This window comes from Hyaena hyaena, unplaced genomic scaffold (assembly GCF_003009895.1).
Source record: "Hyaena hyaena isolate Hyena2069 unplaced genomic scaffold, ASM300989v1 scaffold_82, whole genome shotgun sequence".
Classification (NCBI taxonomy): domain Eukaryota; kingdom Metazoa; phylum Chordata; class Mammalia; order Carnivora; family Hyaenidae; genus Hyaena; species Hyaena hyaena.
Window position 1 is genome coordinate 3729163 of NW_024080713.1, and position 12254 is coordinate 3741416.

Sequence of the window (12254 nt, forward strand, 5' to 3'; positions counted from 1 at the left end):
TAAGAATAGACTGAGTTAGTGCAGGGATTGTACAATTATTTCAGAGTGTTGGAAGGAACGAGAAAACAAGTCAAGTGAGGCTTAAAGGGAGGGGTCCCAGGATCCTAGATATTCCATGTGAGTTGTTCTTGTGACCAAAGAGTACATTTCAGTAGATCTTGAATTTTGTTATTCTTTTATTCTCTTATTCCTAAATGCAAACCAAGGCTATGGGGAGACTTCACCTATAAGAACTGTGACTGGGGCTTAGAGGAATTTTGAATTTATAATCTCTGACTTGTTTTTAACTTAGCTTTTGCTTGATGTGAGATTAACTGAGGCTCAATGTGTCTCATTGGGTTCCATTCCTGCAGTGATGATAGGGTGTGGGGTGGAATGTCAGAGAAGAAAGACTTTTCCTTGTGCCCTCATCAGTGTAGTATTTACATGTACAACACGGGAATACAGAAGAATGCTCAGCCAAAAGTAACTCAGAGGGGTGTTTAGAATTTGGGGCTTATATTCCACCCTGATACGTAAATGGGAAGGGAAGAAAGGGAACTTCTGAAAAACAAAGGACTTTTTGGAAAGATAAATGAGCCCTCAGTGGGGAGATAGAATATTGTTGTGACGATGTCTGCTTGGGTGTGGTGCTGATGTTTTGTCTCAGGGAAGATTAGAGTTGCTCCAGGGGTGGGAATTTATGACAATCGAGTTCTGGAAGCCCAGCTTTGATGGTTGATAAGGGCCTTCGGAAACTCAAATGTTTTCAGCTTGAAATAACTTCCGTGCTGTGGACACACAGTTTCTAGTTTCTTATCTGGACCCCTTCAAGAAACTGATTGCTTTTTCATGGAAAGCCTGGGTCCTGACCTAAGGAGTGAAGACATGCCAGTCACCAGTTCCTGAGATCTGTCTCAGAACAAATGCTTTGCCTCTCCTGTGCTGCAAGGGTGGACCCAATCAGCAGAATGTGCTCTGTTGTATACAAAACTTGAGGCATTAGATTCACCTTATTACTCTTCAGATAATTGAGGATCCTGCAGTCTAAAACTTTGTATTAATACTCTACAGTAAATTCTAATATTTGAATATTTTGCTTTTAATCTTGCAAGAGGTAGCCCTCCAGCCCACCCCAGCTGTCACTTACCGCACCATCGGAGGCATCCTCGACTTCTATGTGTTCTTGGGAAACACTCCAGAGCAAGTTGTTCAAGAATATCTAGAGGTGAGCTTACGACATCATGGTTATGACTGAAGAAATAAATCCGAAATAGCACAAAGAAAAGTCAATTTAATAGGCAGGTGCGAGTCATAAAGGATCTGCTATTATAAGTCACTGCTATAAATCTGCAACTTAAAATTGACCCTGCCCTCGATGATTTATCATAGGGGCTAGGAAAATAGACTAACATTCTAACACTGAGGAAATGGTATCTTGGGAAATGGAATATGTCTTGTGCCCCCAAATCAATGCTTACAAAGTTTTGTTTAAAATAGAGTATTTGTGGGGCACCTGGGTGGCTCAGTCGGTTAAGCACCTGACTCTTGATCTTGGCTCAGGTCAGGATCTCAAGGTGGTGAGATCCAGCCAGGCATTGGGCTCTGCACTGGGTGTGAAGACTGCTTGGGATTCTCTCCCTCCCTCTCTCACTGCCCCTCCTTTGCTCATGCACTTGCATTTTCTCTCAAAATAAAACTTTACAAAAATAGAGTATTTGCTAACTTTTATTTCACATACTTCTATCAGCTCATTGGACGGCCAGCCCTACCCTCATACTGGTCACTTGGATTTCATCTCAGTCGTTATGATTATGGAACCCTACAGAGCATGAAAGAAGTCATGGAGAGAAACCGTGCTGCACAGCTCCCTTATGTAAGTAAGGCTTTAAACATCCTCCAGTAATAAAGGAATTGCCTTGGGGAATAAACACAACTGTTTATATTATCTCCCCCTGAGTTTTTTTTAAATGAATAATACAAAGATTTTTATATATTCAGAATGCTAGACATTTTGTTGGGCCAGCCATTCCTTTAAGGAACTAGTTCTTTTTAGTAGGAAATAGTAGAGATCACAGTTTTGGATTTTATTAGCAAAATTTTCTTATGCTCACTCTATTGACTACATTTATAGAATGTGTTTTGATTTGAGTTCTCAAAGGATTTCTTTCCCTAGTTTAAGTGAGCAAAAGCGTATAGTACATACACATAATAATACCATATTTTTGTATTTAGGATGGTCACATCTGAACATATCTGGTATATCACGGAGAGTGAGGTTTTTTGGAAGGTGCAATGGGAAAAGCCCAGTAGTGTCTGGATTAATACTCTTTCCTCCCCTACCCCAGACACATAGGTCCTAGAGCAAGAGTCCATTTCATTCTGGGCTTCACTATTTTCATACAGGCCAAATTAGGAAAAAATAAATGCCAAAGTGTCATAGACTCTCAGTCTAAAGTTCTTTCTTGTCTAAGCAAGAAAGCAGGACACAGGATTAAAACAGGAGATGGCTAACATCCGGGAAAAGACAAGAGTTCCGAATAAGGGTCCTTGCGCCATTTTTATTAAGATTAGAAGGCTTACAAACGCGATGGGTGTGCACAAAAAGACAATGCAGCAGTGAACATCAACTCATGGGCATAAGGGAAAGGGGGTTTTGTAGATATGCGGTGTTTGGAGTTTGGGTCACTGTAAAACAAAATCCTCGTGCCGGGCAGATGGGCAGAGGGTTGTTACCTGCAGGCGGGAGGCCTGCATCTGTTTCTCTTGGCTAGCCTAGGGGAGAAGACAGACAGGGCAACACACTTCAGGGGTCAACAAGGCACTTTTTCTTTTGTAAATCAGCTCTGGGCACCATCACCGGCAGCACAGTGTGGCGGTCTATAGTCCTAATCACCTGCTTACCTAACTTGTTCCTTCCATCCTGTGAGAGCAGCTTTCTGCTCTAGTACTAAATTGGGGGGTGCTTTGCCCTGAATGCCTAATCTTTTTTTTTTATTTATTTTATTTTAAAAAAAATTTTTTTTAAATGTTTTATTTATTTCTAGGGGAGAGAGAGAGACAGCGTGAGCAGGGGAGGGTCAGAGAGAGAGGGAGTCACAGACTCTGAAACAGGCTCCAGACTCTGAGCTGGCAGTCAGCACAGAGCCCGACACGGGGCTCGAACCCACGAACCACGAGATCATGACCCAAGCGAAAGTCGGACGCTTAACCGACTAAGCCACCCAGGCGCCCCTAATCTTTTTTTTTTTTTAAATAGTTTATTGTCAAGTTGGTTTCCTGAATGCCGAATCTTGCTTACCTCATATACCTTTGTATTGGGTGCCTCTGCACCCCTTTCTATTCTGGGGCCTTTGCCCCTCCCTCTCTATTCTGGGGGCTCTGCACCCCCTATCTATTCTGGGGTGCATTTGTACCTCCCTATCCTTGGGGGCCTTATCTTGTTTACACAAACTCGGTGTAAGCGTCCTATGGCTTTGTAATGCTTTATGCCTTGTTAACCCATGGGTGTAAACCACAGGATTCCTAAACTTATTCCCCACATCAAAGAAAAGTTGAATTACAATGAGAGAAGCAAAGAAGCAAAACGTGGGACACACAGTCCCTTCCTCACCCTTGTCTTGTGGACGGGGTAGGATTTAGGTATGGATATGTTTTTGATAGCCTTAGCGATTTGGTGTGATTGTTGTGGTTTGTTTGTTAGAATGGTTTTTAATGCCAGAGGGCCAGGCAGCGTGGCCAAGTGAAGCTGTTAACCTGATTCCAGGGGTGGAGGTCAGGCCTTAGGGAAACCATGGGTCCTCTGTTTGTGACATTACTATTGGAAAAGAAGCACCCAGATGCCAGGAACTGGTTCAGGGACCAGCACAGAGTCAGTGTGTATCGTGGCTAATAACAATAATATGACAGAGTCATTCGAACAGGGAAATTCTGGAGCACAAAGTTGTGGACTTGTGTATTCTTTCAGGACGTTCAGCATGCTGATATTGATTACATGGATGAGAGGAAGGATTTCACTTACGATCCAGTAAATTTTAAAGGCTTCCCTGAGTTTGCTAAGGAGTTGCACAGTAACGGACAGAAACTGGTCGTCATTGTGGTACGTGCTGTCCCTTTTCCTCCAGGTCAGGTTCTTGCTACGCCTTGTCATTACATCCACCCCCCTCTCCACCGCCTCCCAGTTCCCAACCTCCTTCCCATGTCTTGAGCTTGAGACTGGGTCCTTCATTGTATTTTTCCTTTTCTTAGGATCCAGCCATCTCCAACAACTCTTCCCCAAGCAGTCCCTATGGCCCGTATGACAGGGGTTCGAACGCGAAGATATGGGTGAATGCTTCAGATGGGGTGACTCCACTCATTGGGGAGGTAACTGAAGGGGGAGGTGGGGGCTGGTGCTGGCAGAGGGGCTGTGGCAGTGTGTGTGTGTGTGTGTATGTGTGTGTGTGTGTGTATAGTTGTCTTGTTGGACACTTTCAGATGCCTTATACATGCGGGGGATAAACTTGCCCCTGTTGTCTTAACCCCAGACGCCTATCAGCCATCTAACTCATTCCTCTCACAGCCAAGGCCCTTTAAACAGTAGCCTGCACACTGAATACCCTGTCCCCACCCTCACACCCCTTCCCTCCAGCTGACTGCAGGCGGCTGTCCTCTCCTCCATGTCACTGGTGCTGCCCCGACAGATGTCACCACGTACCTCCTAACCACCACATCCAATGGAACCATTTCATTCCACTTTGTACTCTGTTTCTTTGTAGCGTTTCACCGGTTTGACTACTTCTGCTTCAAACTTTTGCATGTCTATGTTTTCACAAGAGTGTTGTTTGTTGGTTCACTTCTTTTTTTTTTTCTTTTTTTAAATTTTTTTCTGAGAGAGAGAGAGAGAGAGAGAGACAGCATGAGCAGGGGAGGGGCAGATAGAAGGAGACATGGAATCTGAAGCAGGCTCCAGGCTCCGAGCTGTCAGCACAGAGCCCGACACGGGGCTTGAACCCACAAACTGTGAGGTCATGAACTGAGCCGAAGTCGATGCTTAACCAACTGAGCCACCCAGGCACCCCTCTTTTTTTTTTTTTTTTTTTTAGAGAGACAGAGAATGTGAGTCAGAGCATGGAAGAGACAGAATCTTTTTTTTTTCCAACTTTTTAAATATTTATTTATTTTTGAGAGAGAGACTGAGAGGGAGTGTGCATGAACAGGGGAGGGACAGAGATAAGGGAAGAAAGAATCCCAAGCAGGCTTCATGCTGCCAACATGGAGCCCAATGCAGGGCTCAAACACACAAACTGTGAGATCATGACCTGAACCAAAATCAGGGGTTAGATGCTCAACTAACTGAGCCACCCAGGCCCCTCCCTCCCCCACAGAGAGCAAGAATCTTAAGCAGGGTGGAGCCCAATGCATAGATCATGACTCTGGGATCATGACCTGAGCCTAAATCAAGAGTCAGATGCTCGGACTGAGCCACGCAGGTGCCCCTCTGCTGATTCACTACTTCTTCTAATTCTGGGTTGTTTTTTTTTTTTTTTTTTTTTTTTTTGTCCTGCTTGTTCACTTCTAATGCCTCTGCTGCCCCTAGTGCAGAGTGTCACAGAGAAAGTGCATACAGGGAATACAGAAGAGGAATTGATGCTGCGAACCCACAACTTGTTGACATTTTGATAGGACTCTCCTGCATTTGCTGTCCCAGGGTCTGGGCCTAGACAAACTGAGAGGGAACAGTGAAGCAGAGGTCAGAGGTGAAGATTAATGAGACAGGCCATACTAGGTCCATGGATTCATTCATTTTAGGACTTAACCATTTTTTATTATTTATTTATTTATTTTATTAAAATTTTTAAAATGCTTTTTCATTTATTTTTGAGAGAGAGAGAGTGTGTGTGAGTGGGGGAGAGACAGAGAGACACACACAACATCCAAAGCAGGCTCCAAGCTTTAAGCTGTTAGCACAGAGCCCGATGCAGGACTTGAGCCAAAAACTGCTAGATCGTGATCTGAGCCGAAACCAGACACTTAACCAACTGAGCCACCCAGGCGCCCCAAGGGCTTAACCATTTTTTAAACTACATTTTTCCTCAAGTGACCAATTGAGTCCTTCTGATGTTTACACACATCCAGAGTGCTACACATTCCTAACTGGAAAGAACTTGTACCTGGACACTGCGATTGCCGAGATCATATTAGGAATCTCCGCAAAGTACTCTGTTTTATTTTATATTTATTTAATTGACTCTGATCAATGTTTTTCTTTTTCTCCTGTAGGTCTGGCCTGGAAAAACTGTGTTTCCTGATTATACCAACCCCAACTGTGCTGTTTGGTGGGCAAAGGAATTTGAGCTTTTCCACCAGCAAGTGGAGTTTGATGGAATCTGGATTGTGAGTTCTTAATACTTCTGAATATTCAGTAAAATATTAACATGGTGTATATCTTTATCATTGAGTCAAGGAAGATACTGGGAATAGGAGGAAGGAATATGGCAAAATTTTAATATTCTCCTCAATCCTGGTATGTAAATAATCTTATCAAAACATGTAGCTTAGGATCTAAATCAGATCGTCAGACCTGGAAGTAAAATCTGAAATTAGTCCTTTATTTTCTGAGTCTAACTCTTTTAAAAATGAATGAGCTGAAAGAAGTAAAACTAGGTCATAGATGCCTTACATTGTCGCAAAGTACACAGATTGTTTGATTCCCAGTTTGGGGCTCTTTCATTTGGACACACTGGACAACTTGGTCAGAACCAAAGTACCCAGGTGCATGACCAAACTGACAGCCAGCTGTGGTAAGGACAAATGTCACATATAATACCAAAGGAAACCAAACACAAAGCAGCAGATGTTCAGCAAAATTGGGGGGGCTCTAGAGTTAAACTTTTTTCTATTTATAAGAGAAATGTAGAAAATTCTAACAAGACAGAAAGCTAAAAAGATGAAGGCAAAAATCCTCTAAAATGTTACAAGCCAAAGACATCTTTCATCGACGTTTTGGTGTGTATGTTCCTGGTCCCCTCAATTGCCCAGCTGTTGGCACAGGCTTGTCCTCTCACTCTCTCCAAATAGGTGTGTGTGTGTGTATGTGTGTGTGTGTGTGTGTGTGTGTGTGTGTGTGTGTGTGTGTATGGAGTGATATGTGTGTGTATTCGTTGCTAAATTTGGATATATAGAGAATGTGTAAGTTGATATATATGGAATGATATAAATTGAAATCTTTTTTCGCCTAATGTTTTTGGAAACTTTTCATTTTTTTTGTAATTATAGACATAGTGTTTTGAAGGGATTTTGAGAACTTTCTCGGTGAAAACTTCAATGGGTAGAGAAGACAGGAGCTTCTGTTTCCCTCCATGTGCAGAAGAACTGTTTAAAGAAGAAATATCTGGATCATTTCTTGGATTCCTCAAAAAGGGGGAGACAAACATCAGTACAACATAAGGGGGCATGTTACCTTTCCTTAGTGGTAGTTTTGTTCTTTGTCTCGTAGGATATGAATGAAGTCTCCAACTTCGTTGATGGTTCTGTTTCAGGATGTTCCACAAGCAACCTAAATTATCCCCCATTCACTCCCAGTAAGTCTTGGGGGTAGTATGATTAAAGTGGCAATGCATATTTGGCATTATTAATCCATAAGGACAGATATGAAGAATCCAGCAAGGGAGTTTGGACATAAATGTGCACAGGGAGAGGAAAATGTGAGTAATATATACAGGAGATTAGGAAAGAAAAATCGAAGCACACCATGCTTTCCTAAATGAGGTATAAATTCACAGTGGGCCGTCTGGTGTTTCTACCTACAGTCAGAGCTATTTCTAGGGGGAGGTCAAGAGAAGATCCAGTGCAGAAGCCAGAGGCTAACAGTTAGTTTGTGTTGCTCTCAAGTACATATGCCTGAAGGTCAGGGCTTACCAGAGAGAGAGCAGATACTGGGTGTGGTCTATGGATGAGGGTGAAGTCCCGTGATTTCAAGAGTGTGAAGAACAGACATGAACTGTAGGAAGAAGAAAAAACCAGAATCCATGGCCTTGAAGATCAAAGTCAGAGTCCATGACTGTGATGCTAGTGAGCTCTGATTAAACTTTGAACAACACCAATCAATGCTTAGGGTATGGCCCTAGAATTACGGCATTCATTGTAGTTTGAAGAAAGCTAGAGGCTCACAGACATATTTTAACTTGATTAAGGTAAGAATGAGGTGCTAGCATTATAGCATCTTTTGAATACTTCCAATCTGGTGAGAAAAGAGGACAATGTGGGTATCTGGGAGGCTCAGTCAGTTGAGCGACTGACTTGATTTCAGCTCAGGTTGTGATCTCATCATTGTCGTGAGATCAAATTCTGAGCTGGTGAGAGTCAGCTTAAGATTCTCTGGGGCACCTGAGTGGCTCAGTTGGTTGAATGTCAGACTTAGGCTCAGATCATGATCTCGTGATTTGTGAGTTCAAGCCCCGCGTCAGGCTTTGTGTTGACAGCTCAGGGTCTGGAGCCTGCTTCGGATTCTTTGTCTCCCCCTCTCTCTGCCCCTCCCATGCTCATGCTCTGTCTCTCTCAGTAGTAAGAAAACATTAAAAAAAAGAGAGAGAGATTCTCTCTCTCCCTGTCTCTCTGAGCCTCCCCATCTCATGCTTTCTCAGTTTCTCTCTTCCAAAAAAAAGAAAAAGAAAAAGAAAAAGAAAAAAATAAGAAATTGGGGCAAATGGGCCAGGGATTTGGATGGGGGGCTAAAGACTTAGCACTTCATTCTTTTGGTGATGGAACTATTTATGTTTTTAGTCTAAGGAAAATATGATAGTTAAATGGTTTTGGAAATATTAATCTGACATTAGTGTGCCGTATGAATTAGAAGATCAGTCGATCAGAAGTCGATCAGTTTCTTAATCAGCCATTAAGAAACTATTACAGTAGTTAAGATGCAAAGGTAATTTGGACTGGAATCAGAATGGTACAATGGGAGCAGAAAAGAATAGGCGCATGAAAGAGATTGGGGAGTCAGCCTTTATACTATCTTGTCAGTGGGGACAAGGAGTGAACCATGAATTTACACTTTCATCCAACATTTCTATTCTCAGACCACGTAATTTGGCTCAGTTTGAAGAATTCTGATTAAGTCTTGAGTCTAATCGAATCCTCCGGCTTCCAAATGCCTGCCTGTAGTCACACAAGCACGTGGGGTAGAAGAATGTGCATGGGTTGGCACAATTTATTTACATATCACAAAAACTGCTGCAAATGTATAACCTTCTGGCAATGTGGAAGCTGTATGATCCTTTACAGGATGGCCACAATAAACCCCAGAGTGCCACCGTTTCAGGTTCTGGAATAGTTAAGGCGCACGGAAGGTGCATCTCAGGCCATCATTGACTGGTCCCTGTTTTGCCCCAGGGATCCTGGATGGGTACCTGTTCTGCAAGAGCCTCTGCATGGACGCGGTGCAGCACTGGGGCAAGCAGTACGATGTCCACAATCTGTATGGCTACTCCATGGCGATTGCCACCGCACAGTAAGGCCACTGTTGCTATGAACTTAATACACAATCGAGTTATTGATCTTGTTAGATGCCAGGTGCCAATGTGTTGTTTTTAAAAACTCTGCAAGACAAATATGGTTATTAATACTGAATGAATGAATGAATGAATGAAGAAACTCCCTGGCCCACAGGGAAGAAGAAATCTGACAAATATTTGTGGAATGTATAAAATGAAAGGATGGATGAATAAATGAATGAATGGATGGTTGGAAGAAATAAAGAGAAATAACCTGACCAAGGGCAAACAGTTGGCACATTTTAAAAGCAAAATTTAAACCCAGTTTTGCATGAGACCAAGGCCCATCTATTTTCCCCTGTGCTACACTGTATAGACTGGGAGGGGGTGTGCCTCAGGGTTTTAGATACTAGCTCAGCATCCTTCTACTGGGCCATGTCCACCTTTGTGTATAGACTCAAATTCTACAGTGAGGAGTATGTCCTGAGAATTTACTGTACTTACTGTAATGGCGGCAGCAGGAAGCCAGACCAAAACCACATTTAGTCATTAGCAAAATCATAGCATAAGTTTAGCTTCCTTGAAAGATGTTTAAAATGTTATAGAGCAAAAGTTTTTAAATATATGCACAGACTTCTAAAATATAGATGATATATATATATAGTTACTTATAAAAGTACCTACATGTGCATCTATACATTTAAAACCTCTTCATATTACAAAATTGTGAGCAAAGTGTTTCTACTTCAAAAGATTTTCAGTTCCAAAAGGCTGTTTGTAAGTTCATTGGTTGGTGTATGTTTAAAATCACACAGTGTGAAAGATCCATGGACGTACGTCTAAGTAAAGTTAGATTTCACCTTTGTCCCATAAAAATTTTATACCTCTAGTTACTAACCTTTTCAAGGCTGCTTTTAAAACTCTTGGACATTACGAATGTAATAATGTACATAAAACACCCTAAGACAAAGCAAAGCAAAATGTGTACATACTTAAAGGTGCAGTCTGCTTCCACAGCATCTCTGACCCTACTAGGACGGAGCTGAAAGAGAACGAGGTATGAACTTTTTAGATCCTCAGCATTGTCACTGTATCTGCCAGGTTGAGATGCACTAAAGTCACATGTTGACTACTTAAGTTTCTCTCCCTTTCCAGAGCTGTCAATACCGTGTTCCCTAGTAAGAGAAGCTTCATTATAACCCGTTCGACCTTTGCGGGGTCTGGCAAGTTTGCAGCCCATTGGTTAGGAGACAACGCGGCCACCTGGAATGATCTCCGCTGGTCTATCCCTGGCATGCTCGAGTTCAACCTTTTTGGTATCCCAATGGTGAGTCCACATCCCAACCTCAATTCCCAGAAAGCCTCAGCCTAGAAAATTGTCAAAGCATAAAGCTCACCTGTCCTACCCTTCCTGGCCCAGGGATTTAATGTCTTGAGAACAATGGCTTCATCACATCAGTATGGCTCTGATACTACAACATTCTTTCCTGCAGTGTCTTATTAAGATAGAAAGTACAACCTTGATATGGTATCATTGGAATATTCTTCTATCAAAGTATAACATGCACACAAAAAAGTACACATACATTTTTAAGTATATAGTTGACGAGTTTTACAAGCTGAATACATCTGTGTATCCAGTACCCAGAGGAGAAAACATGACATCGCCAGGTCCCTAGAGATGGTTTTGATATCTTTTAGTTAAATTCAACATACGTATTTATGGAGCTCCTACTGTGTGCAAGGTACTAAGCTAGGTGAGCATAGTGAGGGTAGAGAAAAGTATGTTTTCTAGTTCCCCTAAAAGTTTGCAATTTATATGTGTGTGTGTATATATATATATATATATATACACACACACGCACATATATAAAATAATGTATGCTTACATATATTTATATATTATAAATAATTACATATATAATAATGATAAATATTTATATATTATTTATAAATATATATACAAATAATTATGACAAGCTCAGGACATATAAATTAAGCTTTGAGGGAAATCCTGAGAAAGAAACTTATTAATTCTGACAAAATTACAAGGAACACAGGGAATCAGGGAAGGGAGTTGGGGGGAGAAGCTTTATGGAAAATGTTACACTTGAGTTTACCCTTGAAAAGTGTGTTTATGTTATCAGACTCATGGGAAGGTCATTTTACGATTGAGAAAGAAACATGAGACAAAGCAGTCTTGAGGAGAGTTTGATGCATCTCTAAGGATTGGTTTGTAGGACAGGAGTGGTAAGTGATGCTAGAAAGGTAGGTTGGAACCACATTTTGAGGAGCCACTAGCTCACCTGTGAGGAGGCCCTGGAGAGTTTTGAATAGGTGAGTGAGACGGAATCAGATTTGGGCTTTGGAAAGTTAATTCTGATAGTGGTGTGGTCAAATTAATAATATCAACAGTATTTCTCATTCTATTCATCAAAAAGCTATTGTATGTCAAGTGTTTTACTTATATTATCCACATTATAGTATCTCATAAAACCCCGTGTAGCTAATAATGACCACTTTAACCCAGGGAGGAACTCACAGTCATCTGACAGTGAAGAGGGGACATGGGATGTAACCCATTTCTGATCACACTACATAAGTCTTCTCTGTAAAAGGTGGCACATTTCAGTCGGGAGCAGGATGATGGAAGTGTCTTTCCAGGTGGGTGCTGACATTTGTGGCTTTGCACTGGACTCCCCTGAGGAGCTCTGCCGTCGGTGGATGCAGCTGGGAGCATTTTATCCATTTTCTAGGAATCACAATGGCCAAGGCTACAAGGTGAGTCTCCCAGGAGACACG

General features: G+C 41.9%; 1 protein-coding gene across 1 annotated transcript in view; it reads left to right on the forward strand.

The window, feature by feature from the left end:
- Positions 1 to 12254, forward strand: part of MGAM (maltase-glucoamylase) — a 94346-nt gene that overhangs the window by 32913 nt on the left and 49179 nt on the right. The window contains 9 exon segments of the mRNA XM_039234021.1: positions 1095 to 1207; positions 1730 to 1855; positions 3947 to 4078; positions 4228 to 4344; positions 6241 to 6354; positions 7457 to 7541; positions 9352 to 9469; positions 10608 to 10779; positions 12117 to 12233. Of these exon segments, the coding sequence (XP_039089952.1) occupies positions 1095 to 1207; positions 1730 to 1855; positions 3947 to 4078; positions 4228 to 4344; positions 6241 to 6354; positions 7457 to 7541; positions 9352 to 9469; positions 10608 to 10779; positions 12117 to 12233 (1094 nt within the window).